At 36.4% G+C, this 15,182-nt stretch overlaps 3 protein-coding genes across 11 annotated transcripts; 1 reads left to right on the top strand and 2 right to left on the bottom strand.

Annotated features, from left to right (window-relative positions):
- Positions 1–1,135: 1,135 nt before the first annotated feature.
- Positions 1,136–7,579, bottom strand: LOC139813373 (uncharacterized). 2 transcript variants are annotated; one of them, XM_071778865.1, is made up of 10 exons: positions 7,514–7,579; positions 6,751–6,877; positions 6,521–6,663; positions 6,099–6,246; positions 5,732–5,970; positions 5,189–5,249; positions 4,968–5,095; positions 3,582–4,774; positions 3,378–3,494; positions 1,136–2,956 (listed from the first exon to the last, which is right to left on the bottom strand). In XM_071778865.1, the coding sequence occupies exons 2-10, from the start codon at positions 6,851–6,853 to the stop codon at positions 2,938–2,940; spliced, it is 2,151 nt and encodes a 716-aa protein (XP_071634966.1). In that variant the 5' UTR covers positions 6,854–6,877; positions 7,514–7,579; the 3' UTR covers positions 1,136–2,937. The 2 variants fall into 2 exon arrangements, with proteins under 2 accessions (XP_071634966.1, XP_071634965.1); XM_071778864.1 differs by lacking the exon at positions 7,514–7,579 and adding an exon at positions 7,104–7,507.
- Positions 7,580–8,189: 610 nt separating this feature from the next.
- Positions 8,190–11,670, bottom strand: LOC139813377 (tRNA-uridine aminocarboxypropyltransferase 1). Of its 5 annotated transcripts, none has more exons than XM_071778876.1 (6): positions 11,581–11,670; positions 10,240–10,291; positions 9,734–9,968; positions 9,228–9,368; positions 8,960–9,143; positions 8,190–8,859 (listed from the first exon to the last, which is right to left on the bottom strand). In XM_071778876.1, the coding sequence occupies exons 3-6, from the start codon at positions 9,965–9,967 to the stop codon at positions 8,510–8,512; spliced, it is 909 nt and encodes a 302-aa protein (XP_071634977.1). In that variant the 5' UTR covers position 9,968; positions 10,240–10,291; positions 11,581–11,670; the 3' UTR covers positions 8,190–8,509. The 5 variants fall into 5 exon arrangements, with proteins under 5 accessions (XP_071634977.1, XP_071634973.1, XP_071634975.1 ...); XM_071778872.1 differs by lacking the exon at positions 11,581–11,670 and adding an exon at positions 11,054–11,176; XM_071778874.1 differs by lacking the exon at positions 11,581–11,670 and adding an exon at positions 10,984–11,124 and having other exon boundaries at positions 10,139–10,291.
- Positions 11,151–15,104, top strand: Adipor (adiponectin receptor). 4 transcript variants are annotated; one of them, XM_071778868.1, is made up of 8 exons: positions 11,155–11,294; positions 11,443–11,644; positions 12,148–12,423; positions 12,522–12,620; positions 12,780–12,951; positions 13,113–13,510; positions 13,666–13,830; positions 13,924–15,104. In XM_071778868.1, the coding sequence occupies exons 3-8, from the start codon at positions 12,178–12,180 to the stop codon at positions 14,056–14,058; spliced, it is 1,215 nt and encodes a 404-aa protein (XP_071634969.1). In that variant the 5' UTR covers positions 11,155–11,294; positions 11,443–11,644; positions 12,148–12,177; the 3' UTR covers positions 14,059–15,104. The 4 variants fall into 4 exon arrangements, with proteins under 4 accessions (XP_071634967.1, XP_071634969.1, XP_071634968.1 ...); XM_071778866.1 differs by lacking the exon at positions 11,443–11,644 and having other exon boundaries at positions 11,151–11,294; XM_071778867.1 differs by lacking the exons at positions 11,155–11,294; positions 11,443–11,644 and adding an exon at positions 11,742–11,882.
- The last annotated feature ends 78 nt before the right edge of the window (positions 15,105–15,182 follow it).

Raw genomic sequence — 15,182 nt, 5'->3', positions numbered from 1 at the left:
CAATTTATTTTTATCGTTATCCAGTATTTGTATTTATAGAAACTTTTTAAAACACATCTTTATCGTCTATATTTACTTCTCTCGCAACAACAATCTAAGAGTTAGATTCAATAAGAACGCCGTGCTCGTTTACCGGATGTATTTTTGAACAAATTGGCGTTTTACTGCATTCCGGCCGCATGCGCTTTCCCGGGAAAGCTCCTTTGATCGTTTCACCCGAATCTTTTCCTGGAAAATCGCGTTGAACGCGCGCTGTTTGCTGGGTCGTTATCCGATTCGGTTGTTTAGTTAGAGAAAAACGAAAGAAAAGAACAAAACATACATGTCATCAAATTCATACTGTACATTCCATATTCCAAAGTACAATGTCTAATTAAAAAAAACAAAAACTTTCTTGCGCTCTCTCTTGCAATATTATTATCGAATTAATCGAATTATTATTCTTATCACCGGAAACAATCGAATACCAAACTTCTGAATTATAATCGACGTGATTAAATTAAGAAATCGAACCGTTTAAATTTTCTTTTCGTTAGCAAAGTATATCGTGCGTATGTGCATCGTTAGTTCAAGTATTATATATGATTGAGGAGAGCGAGAAAAAGCAGGTGTTTCTCGCGGGTGACATTCGCGTGCTTTCTCGGACTAAATTTAATTAGGCGATTCTCGCTCGTATCTCATAAGATGGGCGCGTGCTCTCGCGAAAGTAAAGACACGCGAGGAAATAATCGCGTGTTTCTCGAGGTGGACAACGTCGTAACGCGGCGTTAATTAATAGGGACGTCCGTCTCGAATCTCGTCCGTGATTTTCCGGTGTGCATGGGGAAATGCGCGAAGCGTCGATATCCGGCAATCCAACGAGAGCGACAAGCACGCGACGTCGCGACGACGACGTGACCGATGGCATGCCGATACATCGGTTCACGTTGCACCGACGTTCACGTAACGATTGATCATGTCGCGAATATCTTTCCGTGGTGTATCGCGTTACTTTTTCTTTTTAACAGCGGCTTAACGAACCGATATAAACGTAGCGTCGCGAGATAGCTGCGTCCTCATCCTCAAGTCAGTCTTTAAACTTGAAACGACCCAGCAGCTTCGATGCAAAAATACAGAGTTATTGGAGATTCAAAAAGAGGGCTATTATATAAACTTTAATATATAAGTGTATAATACATATATATGTAATAATTAGTTCAAATTAATTTTTTCCAAACCCGACGTGCATTTTACTGTCGTATACTGGTGATTGAGCATGCACATCGCATGCAAGCATCTTTTTGTCGGAAAGTCTTCCTCGTGAAAATTGAAACACGTTAATTGTTAGCGCACCGAAATTTAATCAAAGTTTCACTGCAGTCGGTGCTTTTTAGTGTCTTCATTCACGTTATAAACATTTCAGCAACGACTCTTTTTCTTTCTTTCTCTCGCTCTCTCTCTCTCCTGTCTTCGTTCCTCTTTTTTCTTCTTTCCTGGATTAGCGACGAACGCCGCATGGGCGAGGCAGTGCCAGCTGCTTTTTTCATCTCGAAATTAAACAAACATAATTAATTTCTGCCCCCGCGCGCCCGCGCTCGTTCGCGCTCTCGCGCGGAAGGTTAAATCCATTACATATACACATAACGCTACTCGAGTACACGGAGGCCAAGCCTTTTTATTTGCGCACGAAAGCTGCCGGCCGTTTCCGACGGCGATCAATCATTTCGCGCGAGCACGGCAAAACAGTTTCACCTCGCGCTTAATTTCGAGACTTTTCCACGGAGCCTCTTCGTTGCGAGAACATTAGGCGTTGTTTAGATGGATAAGAAAATCAGATAACACACAAATTTTAAAATCGAGAGGAAAATGGGAGATGAGAATCTCTGGATATTAATTATTGTTGACAGTTCGGTCATTAGGTTCATTTCTAAAGCGTTATCAAAACGAATAATACAATGTATAGTGAAATCTGTTATTGAATTGCGTATAGAATTATAATATTTGCAACTTAACTTGAAAAGGATTAAAAGTAGATTTAAAAGTATAGATTTGTCCATCGGGGGAATTGAGTATGATGTTTCTGATTATTTTCACACGATATTAATATAAAAAAATATTGGACATCATATAATACGCATGGCTAATCGTCTGTCTAATTGGTAACGCAAACAATAATAAAAATGCATCGGCTTGGTGGAAAATGGAAAAAATTCGAAACGCTTGAAAATTTAAAAAAAAAAACGTATATTGTAATCGTAAATTAATTATTGAACCAGAGGAAAAAATAATTTACTAACAATTTATATATCCCGGTTATGTTTATTAACCCTAATCCCTCCAACGTTTTTTCCATTTAATCAACGAGATTTTGACTGTTTGCCGTTTCGAGAGTAAATGAACTAGGGCTCTGAAATTTCTACTTGATGTTCCCTACTATAACAACTTTTTTTAGGGGTAGGGGGAATTATCCCACGGCCGTTGGTTTTCCGGAACTAACGTCCAGAACAAAACGACGTTAGAAACGCGTGGGACACGAAAGTGCCTGGTTGGAGGGATTAGGGTTAAAATAATTCTGGTGGCATACAAAAGAATACCAATAGTATCGTAAAAGGAAGATATATGGGCATGTTTTGTACGTATTAACGCTTAAAATAATAATGATACAAAGGCCAATTATAGTATGTGCGGCATATCAGTGGAAGAAGTAATGTATCGGGAATATGACGTTTCCGCGCGACTATTGGGCCAGTTGAATCAACTGTATCTCTCAAGATAGCAACTAATAAACGTCATTGATTATGAAACTTGGTAGCTACTCAGATAGTTTACATGTAATACAAACTCGTTTACGTCATTCTGTCAAAACTCGATACGGAAAGAGGCATTATTATCAATATTGATAATGTGATGTAACAATTTTCTTCATTAAATCTTGATTATGCGTATCAATCCTCCCTTTTAGTCTCGTCTCAGTTTCCTGCAAAGAAACACATTTTCTCACGTTATATACGAGATTTAATTATTCATATTCGGATATTTTAACCCTAGAATCCATGTATCATTTTTTTGACCTTCTAATCCATGACTGGGGGCAATATCGACCCCACGCTTTATTTGATCATAAAACCGGTCCTACAGAAATAAAGGGCCTTTAAACCTACATGAATTTCTTCGTTTTTTAATAACGAAGAGAATGGTATACGGTAAATTTAATTTTACTCAAGTTTAGTTAGTGAAAAAAGCCATTTAAAGACCGAAAAATGCAGAAAATCAGCAAAAACCTCTTTTTTTAAAGTTTGCCTGGGGTCGAAATCGACCCCTCTCATGGATTCTAGGGTTAATTAGAGCAAATTCTACTACGATATATTCTATCCAATCTAAGCAAAATTTTTACTCACTTGTTTAAGTTGGGTTCTTTCAAGTTTACCGGCGCCTTTCTTCGTCGAGGACGACTTGAAGCGTAGGTACTTTCGGAGTCTCGTGGATTTTCTTCTTCATCCGACGTGATGTCTTTCCTGTAAATCCAGGATATAAAAGCATATACGATTCAAGACAACCTGCAAGGGAAAAATCTCATAACGAATTGTAACAATTATACATACGCGACGTTATTAGCATTTTGGGAATCATTGGCCGACACCCTAGGCTTAACATGAGATTCATTGAGCTTCTCCAAAACGACTTTCGCTGCGCTCGGATCTCGATTGTTCTCCGATTTGTTTCTCGGCTTCGCCATATTCTTAACTGTCGAAGAATTTTCAGTATGACTCGTTCGGTCTTTCGTGCTCGACGTTTTCGATTTATTACTATTTTTATCGGAATGCTTCGTCTTTTGCAGTATCAACGTTCTCCTGTGATCGTCAATTACAATTAATGGCAGTTTTCTCGTGATATGGTTGTAATTGGAGTCATTCAAACTCCGATTCGACACAGGTGCCACCGGAATATTATTCGTAACTCTTGGTATCGCGGCGATGACTTCGGTGTCAATTTCGTTACCGACAGCGGAATCATTTATCACGGGTTCTTCCAAAGTGGGCAATCGCAGCTCGTTGATATTAAATTGCATATTTTGTGCGGATGGACGCAACATTAACGTAAAGTCTTCCGTCTCTTCCGGCGCCTCGGAGTGCCCTCGTCTCAGCGTCACGAAACTCGCAAATTTCATTGTATCATCCGCGTTACTGTCTTCTACGTTATCTAAACTTTTTTCATGGTTGGACACAGTCTCCACCGGCAGTATCTCGCAAATATTACCATCCGCATCCTGCTCGGGCGGATACGATTCGGAACGCTCGGCAATGGGCGCTGCGTCTCTCTCTGAAGTTTGCATATCGCTCATAGATTCGTTTAGATTCGATGTCTCTTCTACGTTGCTTTCTGTGACGCTCGAATCATCATACACTATTACTTGTGATGTATTATTGTTAACGTCAGAATCGTCAATAGGATCGAGTTCCTCTGGCTCGTTATCCCGCGACGGCATAGTATTGTTAAACAGCCAGCTCGGGCCTTCCAGTGGATCTTCCTCCCAAGTTTTAGTATTATTTTGTGACGGTCTTGAGTTACAGCTTTCCGTTACACTCAAATTCCTACTAATATCTTTATTAGAGACCTTATTATTACTTATTTGCATATCAAGGTCTTTTTTCGATGTGTCCACGTGCGTTTCATCTTCCTCGCTCGAGTTAATCGACACCTGCGATTCTGATGTTGCGTTTACTCTGTCTGATAGATCAGGAGATGTGTCATCATTACTCTCCTGAGTTTCAATATCAATCCTGGTGCCAATTACCTACGGGAAAATAGTAATGCAATAACAGTTTAAATATATGTAATATCTAAAAGGTAAGGCAAGGGTTAATATCCTTATTAGACATATTGGACATTTTTTTACATTACATGAGTGAAGCAACTCTCCAAAAAATTGGAGAGTACTGCAATAATTTAGTAATATTATCCTGAAGTTTTATTGTAGTATCACTTACATTAATATGTCCCGTAGTTGTTGGAGTTTCATCTATTTCGGACCATCTATTTCGCGATCGCGAAAAAGATACCGACAATCTTGAATGGTGACTTCTCCTTCTTCTTCTTAATCTTTGTTCGTCTGCCACTGTAAATGTATATAAATATTAGTTAAAGATTATATTAATTCATCAACGTATAATGCTTAAATAATTAAATTACTATTCGTGATATACCATACCATTAACAATGGGCGAAGAAATTGTGAGTCTTTCTGGCAGTCTGCACGTACGACCATTTTCCTAAAACAATTGTGTATTGTTTAGAAAGAAATATATAAATAAGTATACAAATGTTTCATAAATTTTATATATGTAGGATGTTTTTTAAAGAGCGCCCACTACTTACATAGCGCCATTCCCTATCAAAAATTGAATCAAAAAGTTCTGAAGCAATTTTTTTCTATAACGCTTAAAAAAGCAGTAATTATTGAGTAAAGTCAATCTAATCAGCACTATCCTTTATTATATATTATAGAATATATCAAGTTATAGAAAAAAAAAGATTCAGGACTTTTCGACTCAATTTTTCATTAAAAAATAGCGCTGTGTAACTAATCGGCGCTTTTTAAGAAACACCCTGTATATATGTATGAGAAATAATGCTTACGTTCCAAAATTCACTCTAGTTAACTAAAATGCTATAGTGTACGTGACGTAAACTATAAATTTTAGTTACCCAGAGTGTTTTGGAACACAGCCAATGATACAAAATATATACTTACATATCTTAGAGGTGTGGTAGGCATAATTGGCGATCTAGTCTCATTATTTATTTCCTGGCTTCTATTAGGTGAAGTTACTTCTTCTTGTATATCACTTAGTCTCGATATATTATTAATACTTTCCATATTAACCCGGCTCAAATTAATTGTGGGCTTAGTAATAGTATGCCCACCCACCATAGGCTTCACGACACCTTTAGCTGGTGATTTTGTTGATAATCTAGTGGTCGATTCTTTTCCTGAAATATATTCCAATGTAAAGACATAACAAATAATGACGCAGACAATACATGATTCATGAAAAAAAAAAAAATTAAAATAGAAAATTTTTTAGTTTAATAAATTTTATTATTGAGATATTCCTTACTTCCAGCTGAAGCAGATGACAGTCTCACAGTACTATTGGAAGCAACAAGTTCTTGACACATAGAGATAGTGTTTGTCATATAACCAGTCATTGTCACCAACATTTTTAGTATTTCCTTTGCATTATTCAGTACATTGGATATTACAGTCTGAAATAAATAATAGATATAAATAAGAAAACTAGCATGTAGATTAAAAAAAATATATATATATATAAGAAATTTACATTCTGCGAGAGATTATCTCTCCCAATTCTAAATCACTAATATGAACTATATTGGGTACGGTCAACGTGATGCTACAAATACTTCGAAGCATTCCTCTTCTCTTTTCTTTCAATGAAGAAAGAAAGAGAAGAAGAACGCTCCAAAACATTTGTAGCGTCACGTTGACCGTAGCCTTTGTCACATAAATAATACTCACATTTCGCGTGTTGCATACCAGATGTAACTGTTGAACCTCTCCAATTAGTTCTACATTCTGTGTGAAAAGTGACTGACTATTCTGCTTCTCTTTCGAAAGCGCCTTGGCCAAATAACTATTGTTGTTCTTCAATTTCTCATACACTAAGAAGAAATAATTTTGTCAAAACAACAACGGCAACATGTCGAAGAGAATACAAGATGAAGCTAGAGAATTCTAATTTTTCTCACATGGTCTATATGATATCCGTTCTTTGTAATGATTCCTCAAGCACTGCGTCCTTTTGGTCAGCACACCAACCCTCTTGGGTTTTCGAATTGGCATTTTTGGCATGTTGTACGTTCCTGCCCAACGAATCTATATACAGACAATAGGATAATCGATAATGCATAGAAATGCATAGAATCTTACAGATTATATTGAAAATTCTCTATCTCATTTTTCAATATTTCTTCCGATCCCGCGGAACAAACATTTCGTGACAAAACAATCGTTTATTATCGGAGCCTAACCTGCGTCTAATATTTGAGGATACAAAACCAACATGCAATTTCCCTTTCTCGTCGAAGAAAAAAAAACGTACCTCGTTAACCTCGTAATGTATAATTACGATAATGGAATATCGGCCCGCGATTTCTTTTGTGTATATACAAATCTCGTCCAAGATCTTTTCGTCACACGACCAGATGACAGGTAAACGTTCGTGACGCTTCTACTCGTGATAAACGTTACGAAATTAGTAACAAAGCGATATCGCTCACGGCTCACACCGATCTCGAAACTCAAAACGCGTGTCTACTAGGGCCATGGCACACGGAAAAACCTAGGCGATTTAAGGCTGTATACATATTACACTAACGACTCCACCAATGACAATCGAGCATTTTCGAAAACATGAGGCCTACGGCCTAAATTTCGTTTGTCGCACGACAAATTTATTCACTGAAATCGATGAAAAACTCTTTCGACTTTCCCGAAATTTATTATTCTAACCTATATGTGTCGTGACAATTGTAGTATCCTGAAACTGTCATTTTGAAACTCCCAACCATCCCAACTGTGATTGGTCGATTTGCTTACTACTTATATTTAGCTACATTTGTCCATGTGTAACGGCCTTAAGGCTCAAGCAGTAGACAATTCGACTAATCACGGCTGAAGAGTTTCAAAATGTTGAGTTTTTTTTTGAGAATTCTCTCGATTGCGATTGGTCAATTTGCCTGCTATTTAAAAGCCATAGCACATAGAAAATCGTAAATGATTTTACAAACAATTTTTTTCATTCACATTCACAGCATTTCCTCTAAATTTTATTATTTATATATTTCTGCGTTATTATCTAGCCTTGGCTTTTTTGTACAGATAGACTGCGCTCTCATTTGAAGTTACAGAAGTCAGTAAATAGGAAAATATATTACAAATTAGATTGATTAAATATATGTAATTTCAATATGAAACGATAATACGCTGATATTAAAATTTTGATTATGTACTAGTATTTGAGGCTTACAATTTACAAAGGTATAAAAAGTTTTCAGTTTAATTCTTCTATAAGAATCAAGAGATCCTCCGCCAATCCTCCGACCTCCGCCGGTCGGCGTCCACTCCACCGATCCTCCTACTATCACTTATTGTTAGATTGGATTTTCGGATTTAAAAAATACATTGCTAGAAAAATAACTTTTTATTCATTTTTTGTTACATCTTTGTTTAACTACAAAAAAAAGGTTACAACACATTCCCCAATCTGAGAGAAACACGTTTTGTCACACATTGTTCGAAAAGAATCTCTAAACATTTTGGTAATTTTAAAATAATACTATCTTGTAAAATTTTGAAATTACATTGAATACAATACTTTTCCATATAATTACAAGAGAATAATGTATGTTAATTTAGAACGGGATATTAAAAGTTTGTACAAAACACAACGTAAACATGATTGTTACTTGATCAAATGCAAAAGCTTGTTAATGTAAGAAAATGTAGTTATGCGAGTGGTCTTCTATAAGCTTGTAATCTGTTGTGATTGTATATGGAATGAATTTTTTCATACATGTACTTAAAAAAGTATAAAAGATTATCATACTGTCCATTGTATTTCTGCATTATTTCTTCGTTATTAGTTACAGAGTGTTCGTCAGAGAATTCTTCGGACTTTTCTGATTTCATCGAGCCATCGAATTTATCATAGTCTTCCTCCACCCCAAGAGCACACGTGTGTAATTCCACTAGAAATTGATGAATTGCTTCGATTGTCGCTAAATACCATCTTGGACTCTTCTTTTGATGACGCCAAAATTGAGAAATCCTCGATTTTAATATCACGCAACGTAGTTCTGTGTCAATCATACAGAAATAGTAAGTTCAACAGCAACGCAAACGCATTGCACATGTATAATAATCATAAAAACTAAAAACGAATCCTTTCTTATATACCTCTCAATCTTTGGTCTTTGTATATTGATTTGGTTTGCTGCCACGTGCTATCAATGAAGATGGCCCTTTTTATAGGAAATACAGTCCTTTCTTCCGAGGCGTCACACTTCCTCCCTTCTCTTATAAAGAGATCCTCGACGCTCATATTCCTTGCACTATCTTTGCTAGGAAAAACTAAAACAGTCTAAAAGTCCAATGTCCGTCAGGTTAACAACCGTATCCTTAAGTATCGCAGGGCTTGAAAACAGATCGTCGCTCTTCTTCTTACTTCCTCTTTATTCAATATCTCCGGAAAATCCGGGTACGTGTAGATTTTTACATCCTCCGGCGCGAGTATCGCGGCGTGGACGGCCGTGCTCTTGCCGTCTATCTCGCGAGAATGTTTAATGATGTCGATCTTAATTGGCAGCTGAAAAATATAACGTAGAATTATATTATGAAGCAGAAAAACGGATAAAGAATACGTTAACTTTTTAATTCTTCTGTGAGTGACAAAGTGCCCGAATACTCTCGAGTAATTAAGGTGTCGAGCAACTTTTGGTTTCCCCGTCTTCCCTGTTGGATCAATCTGTCCAAAAATAGTGCTAAAAATAATATATATTCATCGATTTAGGAGCTCTCGCAAAGTTGCAGTCCTCTAATGCGACTAGACATAGAAAAGTTTCAGTTTTTTCATATTGTTAAAACGCAAAAGGTACCTGGGTACCTTGTCACTCACATAAAGGTTAACGTTTAATTCCATAAAACTTCAGTTATGCCCATAGTAATCTGTACCTTCACTCGTGGAAAATACGAGCACGGGATGACAGGATGGTAACAGGTGTAGCAGAAGAATTTCCGCGATCTTTGACAGAAATCACATTTCCTTCTAAATTCGACTAACCCTAGCCAATTGGTATCTTTAATTTTCAAACGAGCGAAAGGTGCTTCGTCGATTATCCTCTGTTTCTCCTCCAGCTCCGACAATCCGTCGGCGTCGGTATGTTTTTCGATGATGCACTCCGCCATACTTTCGACAGAAACCGAAATATCTGTATTTATTTATTTATAAATAAAACTGATAACGTTGCAGAACGGGGACAAGTGCGTCTAACATGGCGAATCCTTTATAATTAAATAATCTCATGTATAGTAGCCTTTAGTAATACTGTATACGGAGTAATGAGTTCACGAATTTACTGAAGCCTCCTACGAAGAGTTCGCATTAAAAGAAAGGTTTGGATACTCGAAGGTCATCCTTTTTCTCTTGCAAACGCAGTGGATATTGTCCACGTGTTTACCATTCTTGTTTTTCGTTCAATTCTTTTTCCTTTATTCGTCCTCCGTTCGTGCCTAAGAAAGAAAGAGAGAACAAACCTGTCAATGCTTTTCTTCTCTTTTAAAGCGAGCTATAGACCTAGGGCGGTATTCATAGTCGGATCTTATTTCAAGACCGTCTTAAGTAATGTCTTAAGTTGCTAATACGGTCATTTGATTGGCTGAACGGAGTTTTAAGACTGCTTTTGATCAGACTTAAGACGATCTTAGATATAAGATCCGACTATGAATACCGCCCCTATTCTATTATAGCTGAACTTCTTGCACAGTTCATCTTTTTTCTTTTTCTCTCCAACATGAAAGGAAAGAGAGGAAAGATGAACCGTGCAAGAAGATCAGCTAATATAAAAAGAACAGGCCTATTGTCTCTACCAGACTATTCAGGATTACAAATTGGATATTATGAATTCAATTGGAACAAATTGTTGTCCATTTCTACCAATGTAGATCGATTAACTTTAATTTCGATTAATTTACTTTTAATTTACTTTTTTTTTAGTTCCAAGTATTAGAAAAAGTTAAAAGATAAATTAAACCGAGATTGAGAAGTTAAATATTGGCAGAAATGAGACAACCGCGTCGTGTGTATTTCTGTCAACTATAATTTTGATTTAACTTACTTTTTATCTTTTTCTAGTTCTAAAAATTAGAATGTCTGTTCCAATATGTAGGATTGCATTGACTTTAATTTTGTCAATTTAACTTACTTTTTATCTTTTTTTAATCCACATTGGACAGAAATGAACATGATTGGTTGAATTGTAATCTTCAGGTCACCATCCTCGATTTCCATCGCTTCCTGTCGCTCAGTCTGACACGGGCCTTTAAACATATGGCCACTCGGACCAAACGTGCGAGGTGTGTGAACGTTTAAAGTGCAACGAGACGCGCAGAACGTGATTTTTTTTTAAATAATCCCAAATCCCACTTCCCAGTATATTCTACGGAGAGCCTAAAGGAATTTCAGAAGCATGCCCGCGCAAAAGTGAACATTGCGAAGAATATCGTCGTGCGACTGGTACGTATACTGGAGGCACGACACGCTCCCGTTGACACACACGTCACCGTCGGCTCCGTCGCGGTCGTTCCCCGTGTATTAAATTTCACGCCTGTTGCGCACTTTCACAAATTCACAACGCTTTCGTAATTTTTTTTTCCTCTCGTAGCGCAACCTCGTCCCAGGGGACGAGCTCGTGCGTTCGGTTTGGCCCGCGCGACCCGCGACGCGTGATCGTCGGACGAGAGAGAAAAAAGAAACGGAAGCTGCAACAGGCTGCGAAAGAAGAGAGAAAAAATAATATAACCTGTAACCCTCCGACGAGACTGAAGTCCAAAGCAGTCCAAAGTCTGGGCGACTCGCGACGTCCGGTGCGCGCTTTTTTTATCGTGTCTTATGTAATGAGATCAAATAAGATCATCACACGTTTACACAGTCGTAACGTCACCGCGCGTCATACCTCCGTGACGACAATTTATGTTTGCGTAACGGTGCGTAATTTTTGCTGGACGAAACGCGCGAGGTCGTTCTCCTTTCCGGAGGCGAGCATTCGTTCGGATTTGTTGACGATTCGCGATTAATCTGACTCGCGTTTCACGATTCATTTAAGTAGGTACTTGCCGGTCTCTTTGTCATCTTGACACGCGGCTCGGAATGCCGTCTAATATTGACAGAGTTGCTCACTTGCTTTTCTTTTTCTCAAACGTGTGTTTATACCGGAAGAAGCGGGATACGTTATCATACAATATATCATACAATGTATATTACGATCTTGCACTTGAAGTTTTATAGCGACGTTCTTAGCGACGAGATATGAATTTGCAACAAGAACTTGTACCATGGAGCTCATACTCTTTTTTTTCTTTTTTTGCAGACTTGTGGTCAGTCATATTTATTCTGAATCATGGCGCAATACGAAGATGTCATTCTGGAAGCCAAAGAAAAAGAAGATGATTTATCAGTGGATTTAGGAGTGCGACATCGTATCCCATGGAGCGAACGTGTATTGCTAAATAGCGAAATACCTGGTTTACATGAAGTTAAAGAATTGTTAGAGGACGATGACGCAAGTTGCCTCGCAGAAGAGGAGGACGGAGTCGGGTGTCCGTTACCTTCGACGCCGGAAGATGATCATCTTCTGGATTGTGAGGTATGTGCCTTAAAAGAGTACATTAAAAGAATATATATGCAATTAATGATCGCACACATGATCATACACGGTTAAACATCCTATCATTTATATTACAGATGACTGAAGTGTTGAAGGCAGGAGTACTGAGTGATGAAATCGATTTAGGTGCACTAGCGCATAACGCAGCAGAGCAGGCTGAGGAATTCGTTCGAAAGGTAAAAGGATATCCAGATATTTACAATGACATATATTTGCAGTGAGAATATCTTTTCATTAGATGATAGCAAGAAACTTGCTATAGGGATTAGAGTTAATCTACTTTAATATTGTTGACCAGCAAATTACAAATTTAAAGCTGGAGATGTTATTTGCAGGTATGGGAGGCATCATGGAAACAGTGTCACTTTAGAAATCTACCAAGATGGTTGCAAGATAATGATTTCTTACACGCTGGCCACAGACCGCCATTACCCTCGTTTTACGCGTGTTTTAAGAGCATTTTTCGAATTCATACAGAAACCGGTAACATCTGGACACATTTATTAGGTACGTTCCTGTCTATTAAAGCGGTATCAAGTGACGTTAAATGTATCGATGTGCAGTTTCTGTAAAGAAAAGCATATATATACATAGCGTATTCTTTTAAGTATATTCTGTGAGTTTTGGTTATCAATTTTGCTCATAAAACTATTTTTTTTTTCTTACAGGCTGCGTTGCCTTTATTGGTATAGCTATATTTTTTCTATCGCAACCTCCTATAGAAATTCAATTGGAAGAAAAATTGGTATTTGGTACCTTCTTTGCTGGTGCTATACTTTGCCTAGGATTGTCATTTGCCTTTCACACAGTTCATTGCCACAGCGAATGCGTGGGAAAGCTGTTTTCAAAGCTAGATTATTGTGGCATAGCTATGCTTATTATGGGTAGTTTTGTACCATGGCTTTATTACGGATTTTATTGCGACTATCAACCCAAGTTAATCTATCTGTCTGTGGTGGTTGTCCTTGGTATAACCAGTATCGTAGTTTCATTGTGGGAGCGATTTGGCGAACCAAGCTATCGTCCGCTCAGAGCTGGGGTTTTTATGGGTTTTGGACTTAGCGGGGTAAGTTATTTTTTTTAAATCAGTTATAGCTTAGAATTAAAATAAATTTCAAAAACTTATGTATTAAAATTTATCTTAATTCTACATCTATACCATATACGTTTCAACTTGACGTTTTAATTCTGTGTCTAATTATATCTTAATTCTATATTTAGGTAATACCAGCTGTACACTATGCCGTCGCCGAAGGTTGGTTCAAGGCGATTAGCCAAGCATCCCTCGGATGGCTAATACTAATGGGATGTTTGTACATATTAGGCGCGTTATTTTATGCTTTAAGGGTACCTGAACGTTTTTTCCCAGGAAAATTCGACATTTGGGTAAGCAATATTAAAATGTCGATTTATAACGACTCAATTTCAGATTATTTTGACGATATCGACATATTATATTTTAATATTTTTATTTTATAGTTTCAGAGTCATCAAATCTTCCATGTATTAGTAATCGCAGCTGCTTTTGTTCATTACCATGGTATTACGGAAATGGCAATGCACAGAATGACAATAGGCGATTGCACAAATCCATCGCAGGTGTTGGCTTTTTAAATCTCCGGGCATATATTTTCATTTTGTTGATAACTTTCATATTTCATTAATCTAATAAAAAGACTACAAAGATTCCTAAATCTTACACTAGCATATTTGTGCTGTTGAAAGATATGGTAAACCTAGAATGGATATATTTAATTTCAGATTTATGTTAGAATATATTTTAGAATGTGTTGTCGTTTATTTAATTGTATTATTATATTTTATTAATTTTTAACAGCCGGAAGTTATTTTTTGAAGATATCTATGTGACAGGGGGATTTGGTGTAATTCATTTTTTTGAAAAATTTCTAGGGAATTTACAAAAAACTGGAATATTGTGGATGAATAAAAATTATAAAAATCTTAATAGGAGATTTCAGTGATTTTGTAAAATTTTGGACTTTGCTAGTGAAATTGTGAGTTGAGATTTTTATTAATTTATATATAAATTAATAAATATTATATTTACAATTTATATTGATAAATTAATAAAATATATTTCTGATTTATATTTATAAATTATATTTATGTTTATAAATTATGTTTATATTATATTTATAATTTTTATTCTACAATATCTTCTTTTTCGTGGATTTCCTAGAGATTTTGCAAAAAATGAATTACCCGAAATTCCTGTGACATTTATATATATATATTTGCAAGCTGTTTGATATTGTTGAGTTTATTCAAACTTTCTTTAAAATTAATGCAATTTGGATATATATATTGATATGTGATTGATATACTTCTTTATAATTGAACGGATTAGACAACAATAAAACGTTATACATATATACAGGAACTTTCAATGCACACATAATTACGTTGAAATACAATATATTCAAACTGGAATTTTCTGAATTTCCCTAAATACGAGATGCAGAAGTCTACATATTATTAAAAGATACAATCTATCGAATTCGGATACTATAAATGAAATGGAATTCCCACAGAAGTATACAATGTAAGGTTAAATGGCCATGTATTACTTATTTTTAGATTTTTGAAGTTATCTTGTAAATTATATGAATATTTAGATATATATATATTTTTCCTTATAATTTTCTCTTTATTCATTTGCGTCCATATGTTATATTATATTATAACCATAGCAAAATAACCAAAACAATTTAATTATA

This window comes from Temnothorax longispinosus, chromosome 5, assembly GCF_030848805.1.
Source record: "Temnothorax longispinosus isolate EJ_2023e chromosome 5, Tlon_JGU_v1, whole genome shotgun sequence".
In the NCBI taxonomy this organism is placed as follows: Eukaryota; Metazoa; Arthropoda; class Insecta; order Hymenoptera; family Formicidae; genus Temnothorax; species Temnothorax longispinosus.
Note: the sequence above shows the minus strand (reverse complement) of the source record. Positions and strands in the feature narration are given on the sequence as shown.

Bases quoted from the DNA above. Each gene is read 5' to 3' on its own strand.
- LOC139813373 (XM_071778865.1), bottom strand. From the start codon at position 6,853: ATGCCAAAAATGCCAATTCGAAAACCCAAGAGGGTTGGTGTGCTGACC. The intron at 6,247-6,520 runs GTGAGTATTATT...TATTTATTTCAG, and splicing joins TGGTATGCAACACGCGAAAT to ACTGTAATATCCAATGTACT. The intron at 5,971-6,098 runs GTAAGGAATATC...AATATATTTCAG, and splicing joins GTCATCTGCTTCAGCTGGAA to GAAAAGAATCGACCACTAGA.
- LOC139813377 (XM_071778872.1), bottom strand. From the start codon at position 11,108: ATGTTTAAAGGCCCGTGTCAGACTGAGCGACAGGAAGCGATGGAAATC. The intron at 10,292-11,053 runs GTGACCTGAAGA...TTTCTTTCTTAG, and splicing joins AGCGATGGAAATCGAGGATG to GCACGAACGGAGGACGAATA. The intron at 9,144-9,227 runs GTAAGAAGAAGA...TTGGACTTTTAG, and splicing joins AGATATTGAATAAAGAGGAA to ACTGTTTTAGTTTTTCCTAG.
- Adipor (XM_071778866.1), top strand. From the start codon at position 12,178: ATGGCGCAATACGAAGATGTCATTCTGGAAGCCAAAGAAAAAGAAGAT. The intron at 12,424-12,521 runs GTATGTGCCTTA...TTTATATTACAG, and splicing joins ATCATCTTCTGGATTGTGAG to ATGACTGAAGTGTTGAAGGC. The intron at 12,952-13,112 runs GTACGTTCCTGT...TTTTTCTTACAG, and splicing joins CATCTGGACACATTTATTAG to GCTGCGTTGCCTTTATTGGT.